Source organism: Gymnoscopelus braueri (genome assembly GCF_963280865.1).
Source record: "Gymnoscopelus braueri genome assembly, chromosome: 2".
Classification (NCBI taxonomy): Eukaryota; Metazoa; Chordata; class Actinopteri; order Myctophiformes; family Myctophidae; genus Gymnoscopelus; species Gymnoscopelus braueri.
Genome location: NC_137604.1, coordinates 24,694,439 through 24,720,370, shown reverse-complemented (window position 1 = coordinate 24,720,370; position 25,932 = coordinate 24,694,439). Strand labels below are relative to the sequence as shown.

At 41.1% G+C, this 25,932-nt stretch overlaps 1 protein-coding gene across 1 annotated transcript in view; it reads right to left on the bottom strand.

Annotated features, from left to right (window-relative positions):
* grin2bb (glutamate receptor, ionotropic, N-methyl D-aspartate 2B-b) overlaps positions 1-25,932 on the bottom strand; it is a gene marked incomplete at its 3' end in the record, with an annotated part of 90,526 nt that overhangs the window by 25,256 nt on the left and 39,338 nt on the right. The window contains exons 2-4 of the mRNA XM_080446582.1: positions 22,743-22,886; positions 19,373-19,643; positions 16,916-17,108 (exon numbers count right to left, since the gene is read on the bottom strand). Coding sequence (XP_080302708.1) covers positions 16,916-17,108; positions 19,373-19,643; positions 22,743-22,886 — 608 coding nt within the window. The remainder of the gene's footprint in view (positions 1-16,915; positions 17,109-19,372; positions 19,644-22,742; positions 22,887-25,932) is intronic.

Below are 25,932 nucleotides of genomic sequence, written 5' to 3'. Positions count from 1 at the left end.
TGGGAGCTCAGCTGACGCTGTGTGTGTGTGTTTATAACTGAGCGGCTCCGTGGACCCCGGCAACGACCTGCCTCACGGTTGCAGAGAAAAGCTTCATAGAACACACACCTTGCCTCACGGTTGCAGACATCGACCCATAGAACACACACCTTGCCCAGAGATAACTAAACGTCTGCAAATACTTTGACTGCGCACATCCCCAGGTAATGCAGCATTCGATTCGATGGCCTAAAAAAATCACCTGAATGGTGCTAATAGTTGCTACTTTATTTACGGCTGTTCAGCAATACAAATGCAATGCATGTACACAGTGCATAACCCAAAGTCTGCAAATACTTTGCATGTGCATATCCCCGGACGGATATGGACTAGTAACTATAACACACAATAATACAAACACAAACATGTCTTACACCTGCATTACACTTAATGTACCATACAAGTCCTATATTAATACCATAATCACAAGGAAATTGCTATTGCAATTTGCTTCAGCCATACACCACACATGTATTGTGTAGGCCTATGTATGTTTTGCAGTTTGAAATTGGCAATTCTTTCCAAAATATGAAAAAGCTAAAATAATGCTTTGGAAAATGTATGCAATGAAAAGTATGCATAATTTGAACCTGCAAAATTTACCCTTCAACTTATTGTTTATGCCATAATGACATCCACAAGTTTATAGTAATGGTTGAAATTAGGACTTAAATGTCAAACGTTCAAGCATGTTCAAATCATGTATACTTGACCTTATTTCAGAACATTTTCTAAAGCATAGGCCTACAGGCTTCACTCTTTTGCCCACTCTTTTAAAAACAAAATGCTTTGATTTAATTGACATGATTTATACCATGTTTGCCTCTGGGGTCGCTTGGTAGACAAGAAACTGTGTCAGTGCTCCCTGGCGCTGCTTGCTCCTCACATTACTGTATGTTGTTCACATAATGGATTATACCGTGACTATTAACTGAAAAAGTTCGCCTTGTAGGCAACATAATCTTCTGTCACACTTTCTAGCCACCCTTATTTTTCCCCCTAATCAGTTACGTATATACTTCTGACGTCTCAGTCTTTAGTTTTTTCTTTAGACATTCAACTTGTGTTCTGAGCCGGGTAGTACTGTCGCATTGTCATGCTTGCAGGTTTGTTGTGGTTTGAATGGAGGCAGCATGTGGGGGGAATCATATTTTAGCAACACTGAAAGCGCTAACTCTCATTGGTCGTGTCATGAGTAAATGAGCCAATGAGCTGCTGAGCACATTCTCAGACACCAGGTTCAGACTAGCACGGCTCACTCACAGGCAGACACACAGCTTCGAGAGGGGGACAGGAGTGGGAGCAGGACAGCAGAATTACCGCAATTTCTCAAATAAATCGCCATGTCATTCATGTTGATTCCCCGACATTAAAATACGGAACAAAGTGCGTGTGCGTCCCGTATCAGTTCAATACGAGGCGCGACTTTTAGTTTCCAATTACGGGACGATTCCGTATTTTACGGGACGGGTGGTAACCCTACATGATACATATACAGTATATCCATATATGTGGCATACAGTATATGTGTAGAAACATTGGTATTACGTAATTAATCTAATTTAATTTCATAGGGTATAGTTTTTCATGTTCACATTCATTAATGAAACCACAGCTAATTGAAAACGTGGGGACAACAGGATTAAGGACAAAAGAACAGAGTGTGCGTTTGTGTATGTGTGGGTGTGCGCTGACATACATTTGGTATGTGTACACACACACACACCCACCTGACACACACACACACACACACACACACACACACACACACACACACACACACACACACACACACACACACACACACACACACACACACACACACACACACACACACACACACACACACACACACACACACATGGCATATTGTCGCTATTCTTAGCTCTAAAGGCTCATGTCATCTCATATTGTACATCATTGCCTTCACAAAACCATTTGCTAGTTTTACATCCCACATATTCTCTATAAATAAACACAGTTCCTTTTTAGTTTTTTCTTTTCAATTCTATTTTTACATTTGGGGGAGGAGAAGAAAGCAGGTACAGTAAGTAGAATTAAATAACATAACACAACCTCCCCCGCTATCACTGGTGAGAAAGACGTTGACTTATTAAGATGTATTTCTCGCAGCTTGTCTTTACCCGTGTCTGTGTTTTTAATACGAGGCGAGAGGTTGTAGCGCGTGCGGCACGTACGACCACCACCACCCAGATAACAATAACACAACAGCTCCATGAATATTTCAATCCCCATAGGGCTCTGTCAGACCTAGAGTTGGCGCTCAATCATTCTTAAGGCACACACTTGGGACTCTACCGTGGGGTCGCTGTGTCTTAGAGTGTGTGTGTGTGCGTGCGCACGAGTTCCACCCAACTATTCCGTTCATTTTGGTAGAGAATCAACAGAAGCTAGTGGTGACCCCAGGGGCCCGGAAGAGCTCAGTACACACACGCGCTCGCGCGCGCGTGTGTGTACTGAGCTCGCTCGCTCGCACACGCACGTACAAGCGCACGCACGTATGCACGCGCGTGCGCACGCACGCATGCACGCAGGCACGCACACACACACAGCATTCTGTTCCCCCATCAAAGAAACAGAAAACCCAACTAGCACATTTCCCTCGACAGAGACACAAGCAATAATAAAGCCAATGTCCTATATGGCCACAGGAGGGTACGCTGCATGCCTGTGTGGATCTGCATGACACATCCTGTCTGCAGTGATGGACTGAGATGGGACGTCCCACCCTGTCACACTCCCTGATTGGATTTAAAACGATCCCTGGCTAATATAAGCCAAATATACCTTAATACATTATAATTGTCCTCTATAACTAAAATAAAACATTCAAAACACCTTAAATATTTTAGAAACAGTTAATCTTTCACTCAATAGGGGCAATGCCCATCGCAAGTTGATGATGGCATTTGCCCATGTGTGGTCTAGCTCTGTGGAATTTATGGAATGCATGTGCAAATAAAAAAACGACGTAATACTTCCTAAGGTTAATATGAGCATCAAATAAATATTTTAGTTTTTTTTGCACATGCATTCCATATGTGTTTCATAGACATAGAGGACAATTATAATGTATCAAGGCATGTTTGGCTTATTAGCCAGGGATCCTTTTAACACATTACCCGCCAATATTTTAAACATTGTTTTTTTTTATCCCCTTGAACGATAACATTCCAACCGCGATGGGCCATTTTGGGGCTATGGCCCGTTGAAAATGGGTGGTTTTCATTACAAAAAAAGTTTTTCTAAAAATCCTATAGTTGGGGCGGACGGAGGTCCGTATTTTTGGAATGACGTCACATCCGTCTGAGTGACGAGGGATCATTCCTAAGCTGTGTTAGAGAGCCCCTTGTGGAATTTTCAAAAAAAAAAATATTTGAAAATAGAACGCATATCTGAGTTCTTGGTGGGAAAGTGATGGATTTAATAGAACGCATATCTGCGTCCTTGACAGGCAATGTGTTAAGAAATACTCAAATACAAATGTGTTCCCCTAGTACTATAAAAGTAGCAATATACGACAATGGATAAATAATACAATACAATACAATGGATAAATTAGAATTTCCTCACATTGATTTGTTTATATATTAATTATTATTATTAGTTAATATCAAGTAAAGTAAAAGGATAATCACTAAAAAGACAATACATATTTGCAACCTCAACATGTACTGCATGCTACACACACATATAAGCAATCCCCTCCCCACACACACCCACGCACTATATAATTACTAGTATCTAGTATTAAAATTTTAGGACGGTTATGAATGCCATTTTAGATATGTTTGTGTCATTTTTAAGTATAAATCACAAATCATAACTCCAACCGTAACCCCTAAACCTAACCCTCCCTCTGATCCTAACCGGACTCATTTCCTAATTGTAAGCCAATCTCTAAAAAATCTCTAAAAAAAACATCACACAAACATTTATGTTGTGAGGACCAGGGACATTGTCTTCACAATGTCTATTTTTTTTATTTGTCTCAAAGACATTTTGCCCCGGCAAGTATAGTAATACGTACGTACGTACGCACACACAAACACATACTGTAGGTACATCCAGAGGCACTCCATTGTTATGTGCATGATGAGAGGACAGGAAGGCTTGAATAATGAGAAAATGTGCTCCAAGTGGTTGTGGATGAGGCGTTAAGGGCCTTATTTGTGTCTCGATGGTTCCGGGCAAGGTTTTTTTTTTCCTTTCTATTATGCATGCGTGAATCTGCTTGTGTTTTGCGTGTGTGTGTGTGTGTGCGTGTGTGCGTGCGTGCGTGCGTTCGGAGGTGAATTGAACCTCAAATCCCTGTGCTAATATTCAATGCAGTGCTGCAAGTTTATCATAACACATGATTAATGTCATATCAGTTGGTTTTCTGTCTTGAGATGGACAGTGAACGTTTGCTTCTCTGGCGTGCCTCAGTCCATGCCGTCTGTAAAGCGTTGCTTAGATACTTGCATTTTAGCTCAAGGCCCAAAAGAGAAATCTGATGTCTCCCAGTAACCCGAAATAGTGAAAATAGCAGATCTACAAGCTCACAAGCGTTGCATATGCTATTTTCACTACTTTTTTTTTTTTTTTTTACATTCATTATTTTGTTGTTGTAATGTATCAAATTCTTGTGACAAATTTTATATGTTTTAAATCTTTTAAAATAACAATTAAAAACGATGTAGGAAATGAAAAAGGGATATTTAGTCGTGTGGTTCGCAAGTTAAAAAAAATAGACATTTGCACACTGTAGCTTCCATTTTCAGAGCATGTTTATTTTAATGCTCAATCGATCGTGTTCCTAACATAGTATACTTTAAGTTAATCGGCATCACTATGAAAACACATTTTTCAAAGGTTTCAAGAAAAAATACCATTATTTTCTTTTTTACATTATTTAAAAAATGTCTATAAACGTTATATTAGGATAAGAATCTTGTTTTGACAATTATTTGGGGCCCCACTTGCAATACCTTCACGGCCCACAGCCCACAGGTTGAGAACCACTGGTGTAAAGTCTCATTTATATTTTCTTGTCGGCAGAGCTTTCCTCAGCGCAGTAACAAATCAAGGGTGATGCGTCACTTATAAAGGCGACCTGGGTGGCACAAATAAAGCCTAGGTTAAACCTGCCTTCTGCGAGTGCTGGGCGACTGTTCTGCCTTGAAAGAACTCTTCCATTTGTTACCTTTGTGTTTTCTATTTCAAGCCCCTTTGTCTTCATCTTTCTATTCGCCTTTTTTCCCATTTCCATTTCCTCAGTCAGTGTCCTTGTCTTTCTGCCTCCAAAACACCACCACCACCTCTTCCTTCCCTCTCTCATTACTGCTGTGTGGCTCTGCCTGCTGTGCTCTTACAGCAGTCCATTCTAAATAAAAAAATCTCTTTCAATTAGCTGAAGTTGAATCGGAAAGTCCCGCTTCCCTTGTTTTTTTCATCTCGCTCACTCTTCTCAAAGCATTGTTCGGCAGCTGCCAACACCTTCTTTTTCCTAGACTCCCTATTTGAAGGAGTGCTTTTTTTTCCTTCCCAAAAACAGTCTCAATCTTGTTCTGTCATTCCCCTCACCTCAATCTCCCTCTTTCTCTTTGTCTGGCTGTCTCAAACTGGTGCACACATGCACACGCACGCACATTTGTATTACTACACAACACAACATTTTAGGACGGCAAGTTTTTGCTATTTTTTAACCCTAAAAACAAATTTCTCTTGTGAGGTGCTCAGGACCAGGAAAATGATCCTCACAATGTCCATTTCTGAAATTCTAGTGTACATGGGGACATTTGGTCCACAGAGGCACACACACACACACACACACACACACACACACACACACACACACACACACACACACAGAGAGACAGAGAGAGCGAGAGAGAGAGAGAGAGAGAGAGAGAGAGAGAGAGAGAGAGAGAGAGAGAGAGAGAGAGAGAGAGAGAGAGAGAGAGAGAGAGAGAGAGAGAGAGCTCAGCTTAAATCTGGTGCTCCTTAAATGCCCCCTTCGCTCCCTCATTCAACCAGTCTCTAACCCTCTACTCTTCCTGCATCACTATCTAATAACAATGTACTAATCAATGTTTATGGACATCATTTATTTTGGTATTGAGTACAAATTCATTTTTGTGTGTGTGTTTCATTCAACGTCTTTGTGTTTATCTCCTTATTCATCCAGCAAATACATCTGTAATGTCATTAAAATGACATATTTCAAGTTTTTAGTTTTATTTACCATTAGGCTATCAATATTTCATATGTCATTTCATGGCCCTTCACCTTATTGGAATGTGCATCGGATGAGTGCGCTAATAGACATCTGTTATATTAGTGCTGCTCACTTGCACGTTCAGTGCATTGTGTGTGTGTTTTTCAGTGCGCTATTGACGTGTAGATTTTATCTTCGTGGGGTTTTGTGAATATATGAATTCATTTTTTGATGATGGCAGTGAGATGACTCGTCTTGCTGCGTTCCTTATTTTTTTTAATACAGATTGATGAATTGGTTTCACTATTAAAGCTTTTGATAATTTCTAGTCAAAGTTGTGCCAGATTGCTCCGTAGAATAATCTTACATCCCTGAAAAGACTGAGCAGCATTCATGTGCTTCTGGCAGTTTCAATTAGTGAGTGGAGGCACACAATTGACTTGTGTCATTGCGAGCTCAGGTGTGCTTTAATATTGTTGCTCAACTGCTTGCATATCCATACTTTAATTACTAGTCATTTGATTACTTTCATTAATAGCCATTTAATTAACTTAGATTTTAAATTCTAAGCGGATTTCTGTCATATGGGTGTGGTGTAATTGTCTTGGATATTTTTTCCTATGGCATCAAAGCACAAAAGGTTAACCACCACACTGTACAGATTGATAATGTTTGTGTTAGTAGTTTAGCCTCGTAAACCCTATACTTAGTTGACCAGGCCCCCCCAGGGCTCTATTCTTAGCCCACACGCTTTTCCCTCTGAACCAAATCTCTTTGCCGAAAATAGCCAATCTACAAGCGCATGTGCTGCGATATGACCATTGGGTTGAGAGCTTGTAGATCTTCTATTTTCATCGAATGTTCAACCCAGAATAGGGATGCTAGGGTTTCATGTTAAAGACAGGTTCAGGTGCCGTTTAGAACAACTAATGGAAACAATCTTTGTAGGTTTATGGGTTGCAGATGGCCAATGGCAATGGCATACTGTGAATGAGATGGGAGAGTCCAGTGTTCCTCTCTCAAGACACCACAGGTATCTGTGTGTGATGTTCCCGTCTCAGCACCAGTCCTGATTGGCCCAGATCATATGGAGCTGTGATGCAAACGCTTCCATGCGACCCCCAAGGTTCATGAAATACCCCCCAAACCATAGACCTTTCATGTTGCTGTACGGCATTTGTGCTACACATCACTTCTGAATTTCAGAAAATAGAAACGGTAGGCCTTCACTATGACTTCACTCAATTTAGTTCCCACAATTGCTAATAATAAAAACATCTAGCTAAGAGCTAGATTCCTTGCCTTGTGTATCTTCAATTAATAATAGTTTAGTTTAGTAATATTCTTTTTATAATGAAATATTACATGGATATAAGCATTGTAACATGGAAGCTGATTTCTTTTCCTACAGTAAGTAGGTAATTTGAAATATTAGTTTTGCTGAGTAATACATTCGGCAACAATGAAACACATCACTCGGCACAGAGTGATGGTGAATTCATTGTTTGGTTGTGAATTGAAGACAGAATGATAAGAAAGAATAATTTAAGGCAAATAACTCCTGGCGTATGGTACTGAAAGATGTTTGAAGAGATTTGAGGAAAGCAAGTAAAGAAAAGAATGGGTGAAAAACTGCACCAATGCATTATATCCACGGCATTGATAGGGGTGCAACAGTTAATCAAACTGATCGATTTCATTGATTAGTTCAACATTTTCAAACCATTAGAATTTCTTTCTCCAAAGATCTAAAATCACACCACATGTCACAATGCGATGCATGGTGATCTTGTATTGTGAGCTTTCATGTATGAAATAGGGCTCATGTGATTAATCAGACTAATCAATGTAGTCAATTATAAAAAAATAAAAACATTATGCAAGTAGGCTATTCATTCATTCACACCTTTATTTATTCTCGAAAGACATTGAGGTTGCCCTCCCCTATACTTCAGCTATTCGAAAATAGCAGACAACTGTACAAGCTCACTTTCGACAAAAGCTTGAGTCAGGCCTTACGGTACTACAGTCTGGTTGAGATGAGGCTGCATGGGATGTTGTTGGCAGCTTGTCCCAGCTGTTCCTTCTTTCATGCAGTGTAGTCGGGGTGTGTGGGGTGGGGTGGGTGGGGGGTTTTCTGGCACGGGGAGGAGGGATCAAACAGCACATAAAAGCAAAGCTACATCAATACTGCAGGGCTACAAAATGTTGAACGAACGGAACGGAACGGAACGGGCGAGGCAGGCATCTGGCTGGCAGTGCACACAACCTGCAGCTTTTGCATCATCACTCCGCCGTCTACCTGCTCAGGTTAATGTGTGGGCGGAACGCATCCCATTGATGTGCCACTTTGATAGCCTCCAGTGTATCGGTGGAGTAGCTGAGTACATTTACTCAAGTACTGTACTTTGAGTCCAATTTTGAGGATTTCCGTTTTTCAATACTTTATACTCCGACAGGCAAAATCGGAGTAAAAAAATACTTTTCAGATTTAGATTATTAATACAAAACATACATTATAACCACAAGCCCTGTTTTATACTCAGCTATTTGAAAATAGCCAATCTACAAGCTCACAACGTGTCTCAATGCGACGTGTTGTGAGTAGGGTTGGGATACGGAAACTGGTGGGATCCAACATGTGGAACCGGAATCGGTTCCATGACATTTGGAACCGTTTCGGAATGGGTTAATCACACTGTCAGAGCTGGTACGTGGACTTCACGTCTGCTGCATCAATTACAATACTAGTGGTTCTCAAACTTTTTAATTTCAAGGACTCTTTGAGAGTGTACAGAGTTACAGACCTGTAAGGGTCCAATTGGAACCCCCTCAAGTAACCCAGAGGGTCCCTGGACCTCACTTTGAGAATTCAATACTGTATGATTGGATTTGTGTTTATCAAAACATTTAAACATAGTAATTGTTAAGGGCAACCGTTAAGGAATCGGACCCTAAGGGCGCGCCCCCACCAAGAGTTGGCTGGCTGCTGTTTGCAGAATCTGCCAATGCATTGTCAATGCAAATGCGTTGATTCACGCAAGAGCAGATTTTTCCGCCTCTCGCGCAGACCTTGCGTTTATCTGCTCTCCGCGACTAAGCATAAAACTGCTGGAGGCAGGCGCTGATTTTCTCCCTCTGTCCAATCGGGTGAGTCGAAGGCGGACCGTCTCAAGACTCAGGAAGCAACATGGTGCTCAAGGCAGCAGGCGTAGGCTCCTGAAAGTGAGTGACAGGCGCGACACTCCCGTTTTTTAGAATCCGCTGGCTGCAAAAAACTGTGGCCGCGCACAACCTGCGTTTATCAGCGGCCAGCCAACTCTTGGTGGGGGCGCGCCCTAAGGAGGGAATCGTTCAGGAACCGGAATCAATAAAATCCTAAAGAATCCCAACCCTAGTTGTGAACTTGTAGATCGGCTATAAAAAAAAATAGTTTCAGATAGGCCTTTAACTTTGGTACTGTAAGTATATTTTGATGACAATACTTTTGTACTTTTTTTTGGTTTTGTTTAAAGATATTTTTGGGGCTTTTTCTGCCTCTATTTATAGTTTCATAGTAGAGATGGACAGGAAACAGGGGGAGAGAGATAGGGAGAGACATGCAGCAAATACCGTCGGGAACAGGAATCGAACCCGCGGTGCGCTGTCAGGCTGCTTATGAGCCTACAGTAGGTTCCCGGACCTCTAGGCCAGGTCCGGGCCTACTTTTGTACTTTTAACTCAAGTATGAATACAGGCCTTTTTACTTGTAACAGAGTATTTTTATATACTGGTATTGCTTTTACTTCTTCCACCACCTCCTCCAGTGCAGCTTCTTGGAGGCGAGGTGGAACCATTGATTTGTGACAGACAGGATGATCTCACGTTACGTTAGCACTTTAACACACAGACTGAGAGAAACATCTTCTCTCTTCATTTATTCCTCCGACTCTTTTTCCCTCCCTCCCTCCACTTTTTATTTCTTTCTTTCTTTTCGTACGACTCCCCTCCTCCCATCCACCCATCTCTCGGGTGAGATTACTGTTCCCATGGCAACGCAGTCGAATGCATTAAACTTGCTGTTGGTTGTGGGTACCATGGTAACACGTTACATTACATTACATTACATATTGCCGCTGTTGGACGGAAACCTGTATGTCCATATTTCTAAATTTGTATGTTTTTCTTTCGTGAATTAATGCCCTACTTCGTCGTATAACAGTGTTGAGAAAAAGTTGCAAAAATAGCCGACCTACAAGCTGAGATGGTAAATCGGCTATTTTTGCAATTTTTAGAAAACATTTGAAAGGGAATGTGAAAGCCGTTAAGTCCATCCGTAGGGTTTTATAAATATTTAACCAATGAAAATTATTAACAAGAGCTTGTGACTAAATAATAACTACACTGGATCCACTGGAAACCTCATATGTCCAAAACACGGATTAAAATTCGAAAGCATCAAAAGTAGCAGATTGACAAGCTCGAAACGCGTCGCTTGTAGATCTGCTACTATGATGCTTTTGTGTGAAGCTAGTATGATCAAGTAATTAAACGGTAATTAACAAAAAAACACTAAAAGTAAAACACTAAAAGTAAATATGGCGCTAGGAGGTTTCTGCCCGACAGCGACGATTTCCTAAAAAGTAACGCTTTTGGACAAACAAGGTTTCCGCCCGACAACACCACCGATAGCGATGGTGTTAAAGTACCCCCCTCTGTTCCTCTTTAGGAAGTTTGTTGATACCAACCGCCTGTGACATGTGGACGCACGCACGCACACACACACACACACACACACACACACACACACACACACACACACACACACACACCTCATTCCAAGGGTCATACGTACCAGCGGTGCAAACAGTTAATAGAACTAATCGATTATAAAAAAAAGTATCTATAATCTATAATCAATTAATAATCGGTCCGTATTTTAAGCATTTAATTTTAGAAGAGTTTCAAAAAATGTAATTGAAAGTGAAAATTGCAGATCTACTAGCCCACAATGCGTCACCATGCGACGTGTTATGAGCCTATAGATTGACTATTTGCACACATTATTCACAATACTATTGTACGAAGAACTATAAAATAACGACTGGGAAGTTAATTGATGCGTTGATGATATATACTTTTTGTATTATGTAAAAGAAATGCAATTCTCAATTATTAGATTAATCAAAAAATAAACTAGAAAAGTGCTCCTCAGAGCACAGGTCTCCGCCAGTTCAGACTATTGTGGCCTCCTGATGGCACTATAATAGGCCAATGTGAAAAGGGTGCCATTTCTTCCTCGGCCTTGTGGGAATGTGAGCGCAAAATTTAACGGAAATTGCACGCTGCGTTCATGATTTGGGGCATTTTGTTTAATACGGACCAATGTTAGCCAATCAGAATGGAAAATGAAAAATCGGACAGATCCGTCTTGTTCACAGTTCGCTGCAATCGGGCCGACGGTGCCGGAGATTAGCTGCTTGCAGACAGACTGACGGACTGACGAACACAAGGACGGACGGACGGACGGACGGACGGACAGGGTGCAAAAACGTCTCTGTCTCTGCCACGCCTTCGGCCTGGCAGAGACAACAATAGAATAATTGCAAAGGATATAATCAATTGGGTTGTAACAAGTTGGTACATTCCCCACCGTGGGTCGTTTTGGCTCTCCTTCCAAACCCAGATTACGCTCAATGGGGCTAATCCCATGTTAGCCGATACATGAGCATTACAATTGCTCTAGCTCGAGTCGACGGTACCCAACCTTTTCTGGATCAGGGCCCACTTCCAAATCTTGAAAGCGTTCGTGGCCCACCCGTTGTGAACCTGTAGATCAGTTACTAAGTATAAATCAAGCAACAAAACAGCAATTCTTCTCGTCTGGACCGGGAAACAGGATCAAGAACATGATCCTCACAATGTCTATTTCTGAAATTGTACTACAGTATATATATATATATATATGGGGATATTTGGTCCTCACAAGTATAGTAATACAACTAAACATGCACACATGCATGGCCCCTTTCTGTGCTCCTTGCATCCAGACTATTTATTTATTTCTCTGCTGGGTTGTTTCGAAGGCAGAGCGTCTCCATGGTGATTGCAGCCCACAGAATCGGAGAGAGAGAGAGAGAGAGAGCGAGGGGTGGTGTGGGGTGGGGGGGCGTAGAAACGGAGATGATTCCAGTTTATCTGCTTGCACTTGTTGACACATATATGCTGATATGTATTCACACAGGCACTTAATGCACTCTCTCGCTGCACCTCACCGTGCTCTCTCTCTCTCTCCCTCTTTCCTCTCAGCTTGGCTCTTGCTATCTTTGACTCACTCAGCACCTCCCCTTATATCCGATTTATAATTGGTTTGTGTGCCGGTGTCACGGACTGAAAATAGCAGATCTACAAGCAGTAGATAAAGGGCTGGGCTTTTTCTTTGCCTTGATTACGATTAATGTAATTAATTATACAGCCTATATATATATATATATATATATATATATATATATATATATATATATATATATATATAGCATAAGTGGTTAATCAGACTAATTGATGTAGTAAATTATTTTAAAAATCTATTCAAATTTGTTCGTGTCGATTCGTTGATATATAAGGAAGGAAAAAAAACATACACAAGATATCAGTTTCAATATATTTACGGTCAATTGACGAAAGTAGATAAGCTATTATCGGACACCGGAGCACGAGTACAGGCTTCATTCCCTCGCTCATCTTTTCTGTTTACTGTATCGGGTGTCATCTACTGTATGTTTTAGCTGAGCTTCCATTGGGTCATCCTTGTAAATCCTTTGCTCAGATCTGCCGTGCACCCTTTACATCACATAAACAAGCAGGGCTGAGGATGGTGGAGTTGAAATGCTTTGGTTAGGTGTCAGGATGATTCATACTGTAAAGCATGTGATCGTGGCTGTATGCGATTGAATCCCAGGCTTATGCTACTGTACACTATTACATAATTTCTTCCTTTTCTTCCGCTCGGTATTTGTGGGCAGACTGGGCACTTATATGCATTGCAATAGACCTGCAGCTGTCAATTATTTAGTGATTTATAGTCGACTAAATCATTTAGCCCGATCAATCACTTAAGACCTGTTTTATACTTTGTTGTACAATAGTGTTGAAATTGTCACCTATGAGAAGGGAAAATAAATTACATATATTTTTAAATAATAATTGCTTCCCTACATTGCAATAATGCATTGGGTGTTCTTCTTGAAACCACAGAAAAATCCAGAGACTGCTTTTTGAGTATAGTGGTCTGTGGGCTTTCATTTATCAAATATACTGTACATGGGCTATTGGGCTTTTACGTCTCCCCCAATATGCGACCTGTTGTGAGATTGTGGATCAACTTTCTTTTTTGTAAGCGACACCGTGTTACAACAAAATATATAATAAATAAATATAAATAATATAAACCAGGCTTTGTGAAACTGAAAACTCAGGAATAGCCTAACAAGGAAAAGAACAAAGTCATAGACATGTTTATCCAGAGGGAAATGGACTTCGTCTACAAATAATGCAAGTGCCACCTTCATTATTTTTATCTAGTGCGCTGATGCAAGCCCCCCCCCCCCCCCCCAACCCCTCTAGCTCTGGCTGAGGACATGATAAAAGGACCAAGAGTGAGGCCCTGTGCATATGTACACAGGTATTTTTTTTAAAACATCTCTTTTTCAATGCGCTTGGAGTGGGTGGTTGTCCACACGTAACCTTTTTTTTTTTTTTTTACTCTGGCAACAGTGAAGATTTTTTTAAAACCCTGTTTTGGGTTGCCGTGTGGACAAGATAAATGGAGGTTTCTCACATTATAAGCATGATGCAGTGGGAGTAGGCTACATAGTTTATTTTAATATTCCCCGCTATCATTGCATGTTGACTCCTACGTAGCCTAGGATGTTCAGCTTTACATAAATAATAATAAATGAAATGAATGATTTAATACTAGTGGAGTTGTGGCACAGTGCGCCCGGCCAGTGAGAAGGTGCGAAGGGCAGCAGCCAGCCAGTGCAGTGATCTCTGGTGGTTCTTAAAGGAGTAGTTCACCCAAAAAAGTACTTACTTTCTATCAATTACACACCTAATGAAGCCTTGAATTGATGGAGATTTTTGAGCGGTGTAGCCGCTCCTATAAGTGGGGTTGGGAATTAGTCTTTCCCTGTACTGTGATTGGCTGACTCTATTCACACCCTTTTCGCCGTACCGTGATTGGCTGACTCTATTCAGACCCTTTGCTTTGATTGGCTAGCGAGACACATGATGAAATAATAACCTATAAATAGCACCACGCACTTGAAAAAAACATTTATTTTTTTAAGTGAGCTTCCATCACTGTGATGACCACTGTTGTTTCTAAATAACACCGCTCACTTCACACTGGGTGTGATTTTTTAGTTTTTGTCGCATTCCTAAACCAACAAGACCCCCTGGGTCCAGCAATAATTTGATGACCGGTAGGAGACTCAATTGAGTCTCCTACTGAGCAGGTCATCAAGTTATTGGCTTATCCATGAATTTAAGGCTTCATGGGGTGTGTAATTGATAGAAAATAAGTCATTTATTTTATTTATTGAAATCTATTGAAAGTTTTCTGGCACAACAGGATGCAATCCTCTACGCCTGACACAATATAAATATTTTCTTTCAAATTGCGACATTCACATTCACAATTCGTAATGTACTACCCTGTGGGTAGCCTACCCTGCGGGTGTTTTTGGGTGAACTACTCCTTTATGTAGACTACAGTGGCAGTTTCTCTATAGTGCGTGCTAAAAAATCCTGAAGGGGGCGTCAACAAGTGTCATTTGGTAGCGGCGGACATCTTTGTGGGGTATAAACAGGTTGACATAACATTGCCCCCCACCAGTATGTCTGCAGCTACTATGCCACGCCCACATAATACACATATTGTTTTTCGATGTGCTCACTGCTCATTGTATAATTTTATTGCTGTATCTAAAGAGCACAGACTGGGCGATATATTTGCAGATCATCGCGAGACTGCAGTTGTTGACTGGCTGTCGAGCGTGTTGTGCGTGTTGTGAGCTTGTAGATCGGCTATTTTCGGTGCACGACACCATTTAAAAAAAAAAAAATGTAAATAATTTTTATCCCACGATTTTGTAACCCTTATTTTTCACCCGGTGCCAATTTTCTAAGTGATCCTGGGCGCTACACTCCCCTCACCAGCCTAGGGAGGCCAGGGCCGAGCTCATGCCTCCTTCAATGCATGAGAGCCAACTGACCTTCTTATCACCTGACAGGGGGGAGTTTCCCTGGTTGGACGTAGCGCGTGGAAGGAACACGTTATTCCAAACAGTTCCCTTCCCCTCCATCAGGCGCCCCGGCTGTCATGGGGGAGGCGGTATAGCGACCAGGATTACTACATGTTTTTGTGAGGGTATTAACTACCCTGAGAGACACGGGGAGAACATGCAAACTCCACACAGAGTAGGCCCTTTCGCCAGTGCACAACACCATTGTACAGCGGAATATAAATCAGGCATGATGGTGAGGTCGGTCGTGTTCTCAATCAACTACCTCCCCACAACAAAGGGAAATCACAGCGGGACAACCAATTTGTTCACCAGGGCAGTTCCTCGTTGACAGTAATCTATTAATTTAATTAAAGTGTTGGTCAAATGCTATTTTAGCTTCGTCTTTGTGAATAAATAAGGCTATCCGTATGCGATAAACAAATTATCCCCTGGTAATCATTAGGCGTCAACGATGACTGCCTGTGTGATAATATATACAGCAGTATGATGTGTGCATTACTCCAGTATGAGTGTAGAGTATGTAGTACGTACTATATATTTTCAGTATTTTCAGTCTGCTGCTTCTACATGCTGTGAATAAAAAAGATTACACCTGTGACCTGCCTTTTACGTAATCCAACATTTCTGTCTGCTCACACTGTGTCTTATTAGTGGGCTATGGGCAGTTCAGAAACCGGCCTAGTTCGGAGATAGATAGATCTGAACTGGCCTCAGCCCTTCTCTGAGACACAGAGTGAGTAGACAGAAATGGTACCACCTTCAGTTGAACATTAGTGAACATTTTAATCCTATGAAGATAGGCTGAAAATAGGTGATGTGGTCCTTTAAGAAAGTGAATGACCATGTTGCATTGCTTTCTTAATAGCTGCCTTTTTTCTTTTCTTTTTTACAACGTACAGCAAATCAACCATAACATAACAAGGTGCGAAAAATTGCAAGTGAGGGGCATGTTAGCTCTGCGAATCAGTGCTGAAAAATCCATAATATTCACTCCCTAACCCACTTGAGTGGTGTTGCATATCGTTGCTGTTGGGCAGAAACCTTATATCTCCATATTTTAACTTTTTTTGTGTGTTACTGCAAGTAAATAATAACTTTTTTTTCGCCCTGATGAAGACCTTCCGAGGTCGAAACATGTGCTGCCTTTCAATAAATAGAGCCTGTTCCTCCTTTTTACTCTTGAGTGTTGTTTTTTCACATTAAATAGCAACTACATTGGATCCATCCACAGGTTCATTTTTTTCCTGAAAAGTAACGGTTTTGGATACAAACAAGGTTTCCGCCCGACATCAACGATATCTATGCACAACACCAATGTTTATACAGTTCGTGCTTTGAGATCAACCAGCTACTTGGTGTTTTGACTCACTTGAGCACTTCATTGGAGTTGCTGGGACTGGAGCCCTTTTTGTCTGGTGGGCCGTGGCAGCTCGACTTCAGCAGGGTGCTTGGCCCCCGGTCTAGCATCATGGTGGATGTCGCCATGGCGATGACAGCCACTGCGTCACGTACCCTAGCCTCAATGCCATAGTCCCATTCGTCATATGACACTGAAATAAGCCCTGGGAGAGGAAGACGGAGGGAGGTTAGCACTGGAGGGAGAGAGGCAGAAAGATGGAGAAATTGAAAAAGGAGAGGGGCAAGAGATACAAATCAACAAAGAGGCAGAGAGAATACAATGGAGAAAAAAAAACTGCCTGAGGGGGGAAAAGACATAGAAATTGAAAACATATCGTGGGAGGCTAGAAACTGGCAAAAACACGGACAAGCAAGATTGCGAGAACGGGTGCATGGGAGTTCCATTCTGAGGTGACAAACAGGTATATTTGATATGTATGGAAGCATATTGTTGCTGTCGGGCAGAAACCATGTATCTCCATATTTGAAATTTGCGTATTTTTTGTTCTTCGTTGTACAAAAGTGTACAAAATTAGCAAAGAATGAAATAATAACTACATTGGATCCATTCCCTGAAAAGTAATGGTTTTGGACATAAAACAGTTGACAGTGACGATACAGTACATGACTTGGTGCTTGCATATGAAAAACCACTTAGAGAGCAATTTTCAGAAGATTGGACATTTTTAAATGATGGTCACAGATGGAGCTCTTTGTGTCCCACAATTAAACACATAACAAGATCCATGAAGGACAAAGCTTGGGGCAGCCTCACATTGACGTCATCACAACACACATCTAATAGAACTCTAAAGCCTTGACGTCAATTTGGGGCTTTCGCAATTACAGGTTTTCAATTTAGGCATTTAGCAGATGCTCTTATCCAGAGACTCAAAATGTGGAGGATTGGAGGAACCAGAATTGTTTTCTGAACCTGTACACAATATTTAACAATAAAGAACACGTTGAACCTTGTGTTCCAAGTGCCAAGAACATTTGTCAAACAAACAACAGGGTACAGTAAGTGGCCAAGGAAATGCTATGGGAACAAGGATAATAGTCGTTGTCGGGTGGGAAACGTGTATGTCCAAAACCATCACTTTTCAGGAAATAGTCAAATGTATCTGTGTTCCAATGGATCCAATGTAGTTTTCTGTTTAGTCACAAGCTCTTGTTTAATACTTTTCAATGGTTAAATATTTATAGAATCCACAGACAGACAGAGAATCTTCCAAACGTCTTCCAAAATAAAAGATGTACAAGCTCTACAAATAAAAGATGTACGCTATTTTCGCAATTTTTACACAACCACTTTTGTACAACAAAAGTGGTTAAAGGATGACCAATAGCATTAATAGAGATACAAGGTTTCCGCCTGACAGCGACAATATGCTCCTTTGTGGAGTGCACTATTCTCAGTGAAATGCAGCTTTAGTGCACTGGCTCTCAACATTGCGTTAAGGGGTCTTAATGGTTAAGGGTCTAACTCTGAGAGTGTGGTTGGTGGGAACACGTTTTATCCCTGCTCCTGAATTAAATACATGCATTGACTTTTGGGAATTATAGAACTTTAAAGAGGTGGTGCCATGGTTTTGCACTTTTTCTGTTTTTCATGTGTCTATGAGGTTGATAGAACTTCATTAAGCCCCCTGGTGGTGTTTTTATGGTGTTTTATGTCTTCTCTGACTATTTTGAGTTTCTACCTGGAGGCTGAAACCTTGAGGGTCAAACGTGCCAATAGAAAAACAGCCCTTTAGTGACATAGTAAAATTATACCCTCCCCCTCATTATCATAACACAACAGGTGTGGGCCTGAGGAGGAGGAGGGACTAGGACAGGTGGGTGGTGCTAAGGTGGTGGAGGAGGTGCTAAGGTGAGAACCCGGTATACTTAATGAACTGGAGGCGTGTCCACATAAAACATAATTTTAACAATTTCTGTACACTTTTTTGAAAAAAAGCTTCCTCCTAGTATAACCATAATACCGGATGATTATGTTTTAGGGGGGGGGGGGGAATCACTGAAAATCACGGCACCCCGTCTTAAAAAAAAAAAATCGGATTGAAAAATAGCAAAAATAGTAGATCTACACGCTCACAAGGCGCCATATTTGCTGTACATAGGGCTTAAGTGGCCAAGAAAACGCCCCCCCCCCCCCCACTCCCCTGCATGTGCATGACGTCTCTGTCATGTAGAAACAAACTTCTTTTGTCCAAAACTGTTACTTTTCAGGATTCAAAATTCAAAAATAGCAAAAGTAGTAGATCGACAAACTCAGCTTGTAGATCTGCTACTTTTGATGCTTTTGTGTGACACTGTTAGTATGATCAAGCAGGGCATTCATTTACAGAAAAAAAACACAAAAAGTTAAAACATGGAGATAAGAGGTTTCTGCCCGACAGCGACAATGAGTGTTTGGGTACAGTACCTGTGGGGAAGACAGCAGGGACGTGATCTGCGTCTCCAGCTACCAGCGAGGGAACGATCCAGGTGAAGCCGTAGCCGGTCAGGCCCACAGAGTGGGCCACCTCAAAGATGGTGGAGGCCTCCTCCTTAGTGCAGTACAGCAGAATGACAGGACTCTGCAGCTTCTTCAACTGGTTCTGGATCTTAGAGTCTCCGTCATCCATGGACATGTCCAGCAGAAGCACTTCTTCCAACTCCCAGCCCACAAAGCTGTTCTCTATGGTGCTACGGACCTGGAGTGGATTGGAGAGAGGGATGGAGGTGTTGTGTGACAAATAATCTGTAACATGGTCAGGAGAAATGTACTTGTATATTTTACAGTATGACTGTTTTTCTTTTTGGTTTCCTATTTGTTTTTGATTAGTTTTTTGTTTTTCTTTGTTATTTGTATTTTTTGTTTTTTTATTAAATTTTATTCTATTGGTTTTCATTTATTTCTATTTTCAATTTTGCTTGTAGATGTTGCTTGTCCGAAATCCATTCTCTTTGGGACCAAACATTCCCTCAGACAGATGGATGTAAATGATTTCAAGGTCAAAGTCAATGAGTCCTGGCAACTGTCCCCTCCTGTATCACAGAGTTCTTGATGCAGTGTATTTCTCTGTTCTTGTTTTTTCCAAATGTTGTTTGTGTTTCTATTTTGTTACTACATATTTATGTCTTAGAGCCTCCCAGTAACATGCATTTTTTGTATAGTGTCATTGCACTGTTTAAATACAAATATGAACAATGAAATGATATGTGCACCAGTTCACTGGCACACTATAGCAGTGTGTCGGTCAGTATTGGGTATTTTTCCACTACACCCATATTGATTGGTTGATTGACACGCCCATGTAAAGAGCACACCTTTGTCCCAGTCCCTATAAAAGTGATGTATGCACCCATTCCCTGTTAAACCCTGAGGAAGACTGTATAGGTCGAAACGTTGGTTTCATTTCATCCATATTAAAACTTTCTGCATCGTGGCTAAGAGCCTCATCCTTGTCAACAAGGTCAAAGTCAATGACATAATTATCTCTAGCAAAGAAGAGATTACCTATTTGGGTTGTATTCTTGACAAATACCTGACAGGTGAAAGCATGGCGACAAAGGTGGTCAAAAGAGTAAACCAGATAACCAAATTTATGGGCAGAGTTTCCTCTTTTGTCAACCCTCAGGCCCTCAGGACCCTCTCAGGGGCCCTGATTCAGCCACTTTTTGACTATGCTTGCACCTGGTACTCCAACACCTCAGTGTCACTGAAGACTAAGCTTCAAACCTCCCAAAACAAACTGATTCGGCTACTCCTCGGACTGGGGCCCATGACCCAACTTTCTCCCACCCAATTTGCCAGCCTAGGCTGGCTCAGGGTGGAAGACAGGGTTAAACAACTAAAAATGGGACTGGTCTTCAAAATTGTAAATGCTAATTTGCCCGATATGCCCCCTATTCCCGCATATCTGAGTAAATACCTCCAAAAAGTTAGCGACACTCACAGTCACAATACTAGAGGGAGCTGTTAACAACAATTTGGTATCACCCACCCATAAAACAAACATGGGCAAATTCTCCTACAGCACTGCCACCCTGGATTGGAATAGTCTCCATCCCTCAAAAAATGCAGTTCGCTGGGCTCATTTAAAAGAGCCTTAAAAACTCACCTTCCAGGAGGCCAAAAGAGGAGGTAATACCATTTTCCCGTTAGACAGCCGACCCCCCCCCCCTGTTCTTGTACATATAGTTCCCCCCCCCCCTTTTTTTTCTGTTTTTATTTTTTGTTGTACATAGTGTTATCTTTTTCAGTTTTTTTTTGTATTGATATTTGAACTGTGGTGCCACTATATATATATCAGTGGCGTTTGGTGGATTCTAACGTTGACCGGGCCAGAACCGGGCCAGAACCGGTTTGACGGCTAAACTGGTTTTTAATGGCCACTCATTAACAATTCGGCCGAATGCAAATGAGCCCCATTTGAAAACAAAGGCGACTTTCTGTGGTCGGCTACAACAGAATAGGGTGAGAGCTGCTAATGTTGATTTTTAAGCTAATGTTTTTTTTCCCCTGGCGGATCTTGCCCCTGCACAGGGACAAGCTGGGTTTACAGACCGGGCCATGGCCTCGTTGGCCCCAATGACGATACGCGCCTGCTATATATGTCTTGAATACCAAGGCCCTCATTGGAAACAAGACCGCAAGGACATTCATGAACGGACCTGTTAGACAAAGTATTTTAAATGTAACTGTGCTGTTTTAAATTTTTTGCCTAATAAAATAAAATAAATAAGGGGATGGGTGTCTGTGTAATACAAAATGTAATGTTTTAAAAACTGTCAACTCCATTGGGGCAAGGCCACTTGGCCATCAATGATAAAAGTAGAGGGCTCAGAATTCAGAGTTAAGAATTCAGAATGTCAACAAGACAGTGGTGTCTAAAACCTTCATTGACAGGGGAGAGGCAGAGGAGAAAGAGGTGAAATCAGCTGGGGCAGCGTGGGCAGGGCATCAAGGCCACTGTGGCCTCTCAGTGCATTTAATGTTTGAAGGGGCATAATAACAAGGCAAACTGAGGGGGCACGGCGGCCATGGCCTTCATGGCCTCCATGAACTTCTGCTCTGGTGGGAAAGGAAGCAGGATTACCATACCCAATTCTGAAATAGTTTCAAAGAAATGAACCTAGTGTCCCTATTTTGGCCATGTCATTATATCAAAAGATTGAAAAAATAGCGGCTTTATTTAACGTTTTGCATCGTGACACGTTGTGAGCTTGTAGATCAGCTATTTTTGCCACACGACACCATCGTAAAAACACTGTAGGGGTACACTGGCAGGTTGCAAGACTGACTCCTAATTATCGTGTCAAAGTTGTCATCTCTGACACAATACTATAATGTGTAATACATATTGAATGGCAATAATTGGACAATTTGCCTTTACTTTTCTATTATTTACACAGAATGTGAGGTTAGCCAATTTATTGCAAAATGAATGTTGTTATGATATCAGCTACAATAATATTTTTTTCTTACCAAATTGTGCCACCAATTATGGAGGGGACTGTGCACAGCAAACTGAACACTGTCAGTGTTCATTTATACAGTATATATGGGGGAGAATACTGTAGATGCCACATTGAAAATCACTTTAATCACTAAAATGCATTAAGTATAACAGTTTGTCTCGATACTGTCCTGTACTTTGTCATACTGGCAAAGCTGTGTACTGTAATATCGACGCCTCTTGGCCAGTTCACACTCGTAAAATAAAGATTTTCTCATTGTGGTTTTATACTGGTTAAATAAGTCAAAATTATAGAGCCCAGGTAGAGTGTGGGTCTACACACTACCGTACCTTATTTACAAAGTCCTGGTATCCGGGGTAGTATGTTGTGACGATAGAAAAGATGTACCAGTCATACTCCTCCATGATGTTCAGCATCACTGATGCCTGCTGCTCGATGGATGGACCAAACTGGAAAAACATGGAGTGGTCGTCCTGGAAATCAGAGACAGAGAGCCCATAGGCATACAAGGTGGTTCATAACACAGCAGTTTCACTTCAAAAAAGTTGTAACCGAGCTCACTATTCATGAACAGTTGCAGCGATTTTAGGTGCCAGATGATCAGAGATCTCTGCCTACCGATACGTCAGGGGACTTCTAAATCCAAGGTAGTCGCTAAAACAGCAGTGAGAACAACCCCTAACAAACCTACACACACAACTGTGGAAACCAATTATATCACCAATTATATCACTTCAATATGAATTTAAACTCTATATTTTGATATTCTATATTTTTGTGTAGTTGTTTTGTTGCACTGTTGTTTTGTCCAGTTGTTTGAGTGTTGAATGTTTAATGGACCACAATGGAAACAATCCTTTGGCTTTTTTGTGTCATCCATTTGGCATCAATCAAGTATTCCATCCAATCAATCCAATCAATCCAATCAATCAATCAATCAATCAATCAATCAATCAATCAATCAATCAATCAATCAATCAATCAATCAATCAGGTTTTTATTTATTGTCTAATTGCTTCCATCCGGTTTTAGCAACGAAAGCTAGGAGATTGTTCTAGGAGCAGACTGACTTACAGTAGCAGACTGACTTAGTGACTGACTTAGTGACTTGTGACTGACTTTGTGACTTGTGAATCTATAGCTCTAGACCTGGAACACCAATTTGTTGTTTTTTTACATTTTTGAATTAAAATCAGAAGTTTTTCAGAAAACTTAGGTCAGGATTTAGAAGGTGTTTTTAGAATCGGCCTCAGGACTAAATGGGTTAAGATTGGAGGGCGAGATTGGAGAGTAGAACATACATGTATACTTTTTTGTACTTTACACAAGGAGTCATATATTTCAGTGTTTCCCAAACACTGGTTCGGAACCCATGCTTGGGTCGCGGACACATTTTTATGTCCCTCATTTTCATTTCCTAAAATTGTTTGTAATGATAATTTCAAAACATTTTTTAAGTAAAAAAACAACAACGTAGGTGTGAGTGCCGCACAGTGGCCCGTACCTCTAGTTTCATACATTTTCAAAAGAATCTAAGAAATTCCATTAAAAAAAAAACCTTTTAAGAAGTTGTGGAAATAGCCGATCTACAAGCTCATATAACGTAGCAAAGGTTTGGTTCCCAAGGAAACATATATCTCTCTTTTGGGTCTGGAGCTAATAAGTTTGGGAACCACAGATCTATTTCATACAGTTGTGACTTCTTCAACCAAAATCAGGTGGAGATCACAGGAAAGACATTTTGAGTTATGAACACTACAGGAAAGAGGAGATTAATTAGCTTTAGAAATATTCTGCATAATAAGTCATATTGCTGAGTACTTGTGACAAACGTATTTATATATTTATTTTAGAAAACATTGCCTCAAAATGTTATGACTAAAATAAGTACTCATGCATGAAATGGACCCGTTACACATCTAAAGCAGGTCACAGCAGTTAAAGCAACAACCTTGATGGCTGTTGACAAACCCATGAGCTTGTTTATTTCACAACGTTCACATTTACATTTGACTTTTTAGGCATCCAAAATGACTCACAAGTACAGCCACAGAACGAGCTTCTATTCATACAGTATCTACATTATGGGCTAGAAACAGGAAGGTGCGCTCAGCAGAGCGCCAGGAGACATGTATGCAGTGACCTAGAGCAGTGTTTCCCAAACTTTTCAGCTCCAGATCCAAAAGACAAATTTGGTGCCTCCCCGGGATCCAAACTTAGAATACATTATGAATTAACCACATAAGCCCTATTTAATAGTGAAAATAGCCACAAGCTCACAACTTGCAGCTATTTTCACTATTTCCTAACTTTTTTAAATTTATGGAAAAAATTATTATACGGTATGTATTTTTACTAGAGGGTCTAAGAGTGGTTAAAGAGATGGGTATTAGCTTGCACCAAAAGCAGCTTCACAGTTCCCAGGTTCAGTTAACTCACCCTACATCTAAAAAAGGTCCACAACAATATTTGCTAAATTATCAATCCAAGTACGTACGGGGGGCGCACTCGTGTGCAGAATTTAAAAAATATGTTTTTTGAAGTCCTTGTCATGTCTGTCTGTCTATCAGTCCCTGCTGGTACACACAACACCACTGACCACTTTCTTAACATGGTGAGGAGGCTTGACACCGAAACGCTATTAATTCAAAAGTACCAGAAGGTTTGTATTTTTAACTGGTAAAAACTTGACTGAGGGGTCCCCCCCCCCTCACGCCCTCCCCCCCCCCCCCCGTGACGCCGGGCCTGCTTTGGTGTAGCACAACATGATTTTCCTTGATATTCATAATGTTTGTTGCACACAGCCATTTATCTAGTTTCTATTCCAGTAATAACATTGTCTGTCTGCCCATCTGTGGAAAACCGTAATGAGCTGCAGACCAGGCTCACAACAGTATCAAGAAGTCTTAGCACATCGTCGATGTCGGGTGGAAACCTTGTATGTCCAAAACTATTGGAAAAAAGAACCTGTGTTCCAAGGGATCCAATGTAGTTATTATTTAGAGAGAAGCTCTTGTTAATACTTTTCATTGGTTCAATATTTATAAAACCCACAAACACCACTTTCACTTTCAATATGTTTCCTATTGAGCCCGATTTATACGTTGCCAAAAATAGCTGATCTACAAGCTTGTAAAGAAACTTGCAAAACACTAAGAAAATTTAACATTAATGTACACAAATTAAAGTAAAAATATATTTTTTTGTTTTTTGTTTTTACCCTTGAAAATGTAGGAACTTAGTTGCGGCCTTGTCCACAGAAAGTGTTTTTGGAGCTGGCAGCACCTGTCTGCCATGTATTTCAATGGTAAAGACTCGCTGGTGCGCTCCTCCTCCAGCGCCCGAGCATCACGCTTCAGTGCTCCTGGCATCTGACGTTTTTTGGCGCAGCGCCCAAGGAGCGTCAAGCTGACAACAGTTCACCTTCTGGAGAGGAGCGCTGCTCTTTTGATCCCCCTCTTTTGATCTGAGCTGCCGTTGAATCGTTATCACAACCATGAGAAGTCCATGTTTACACAG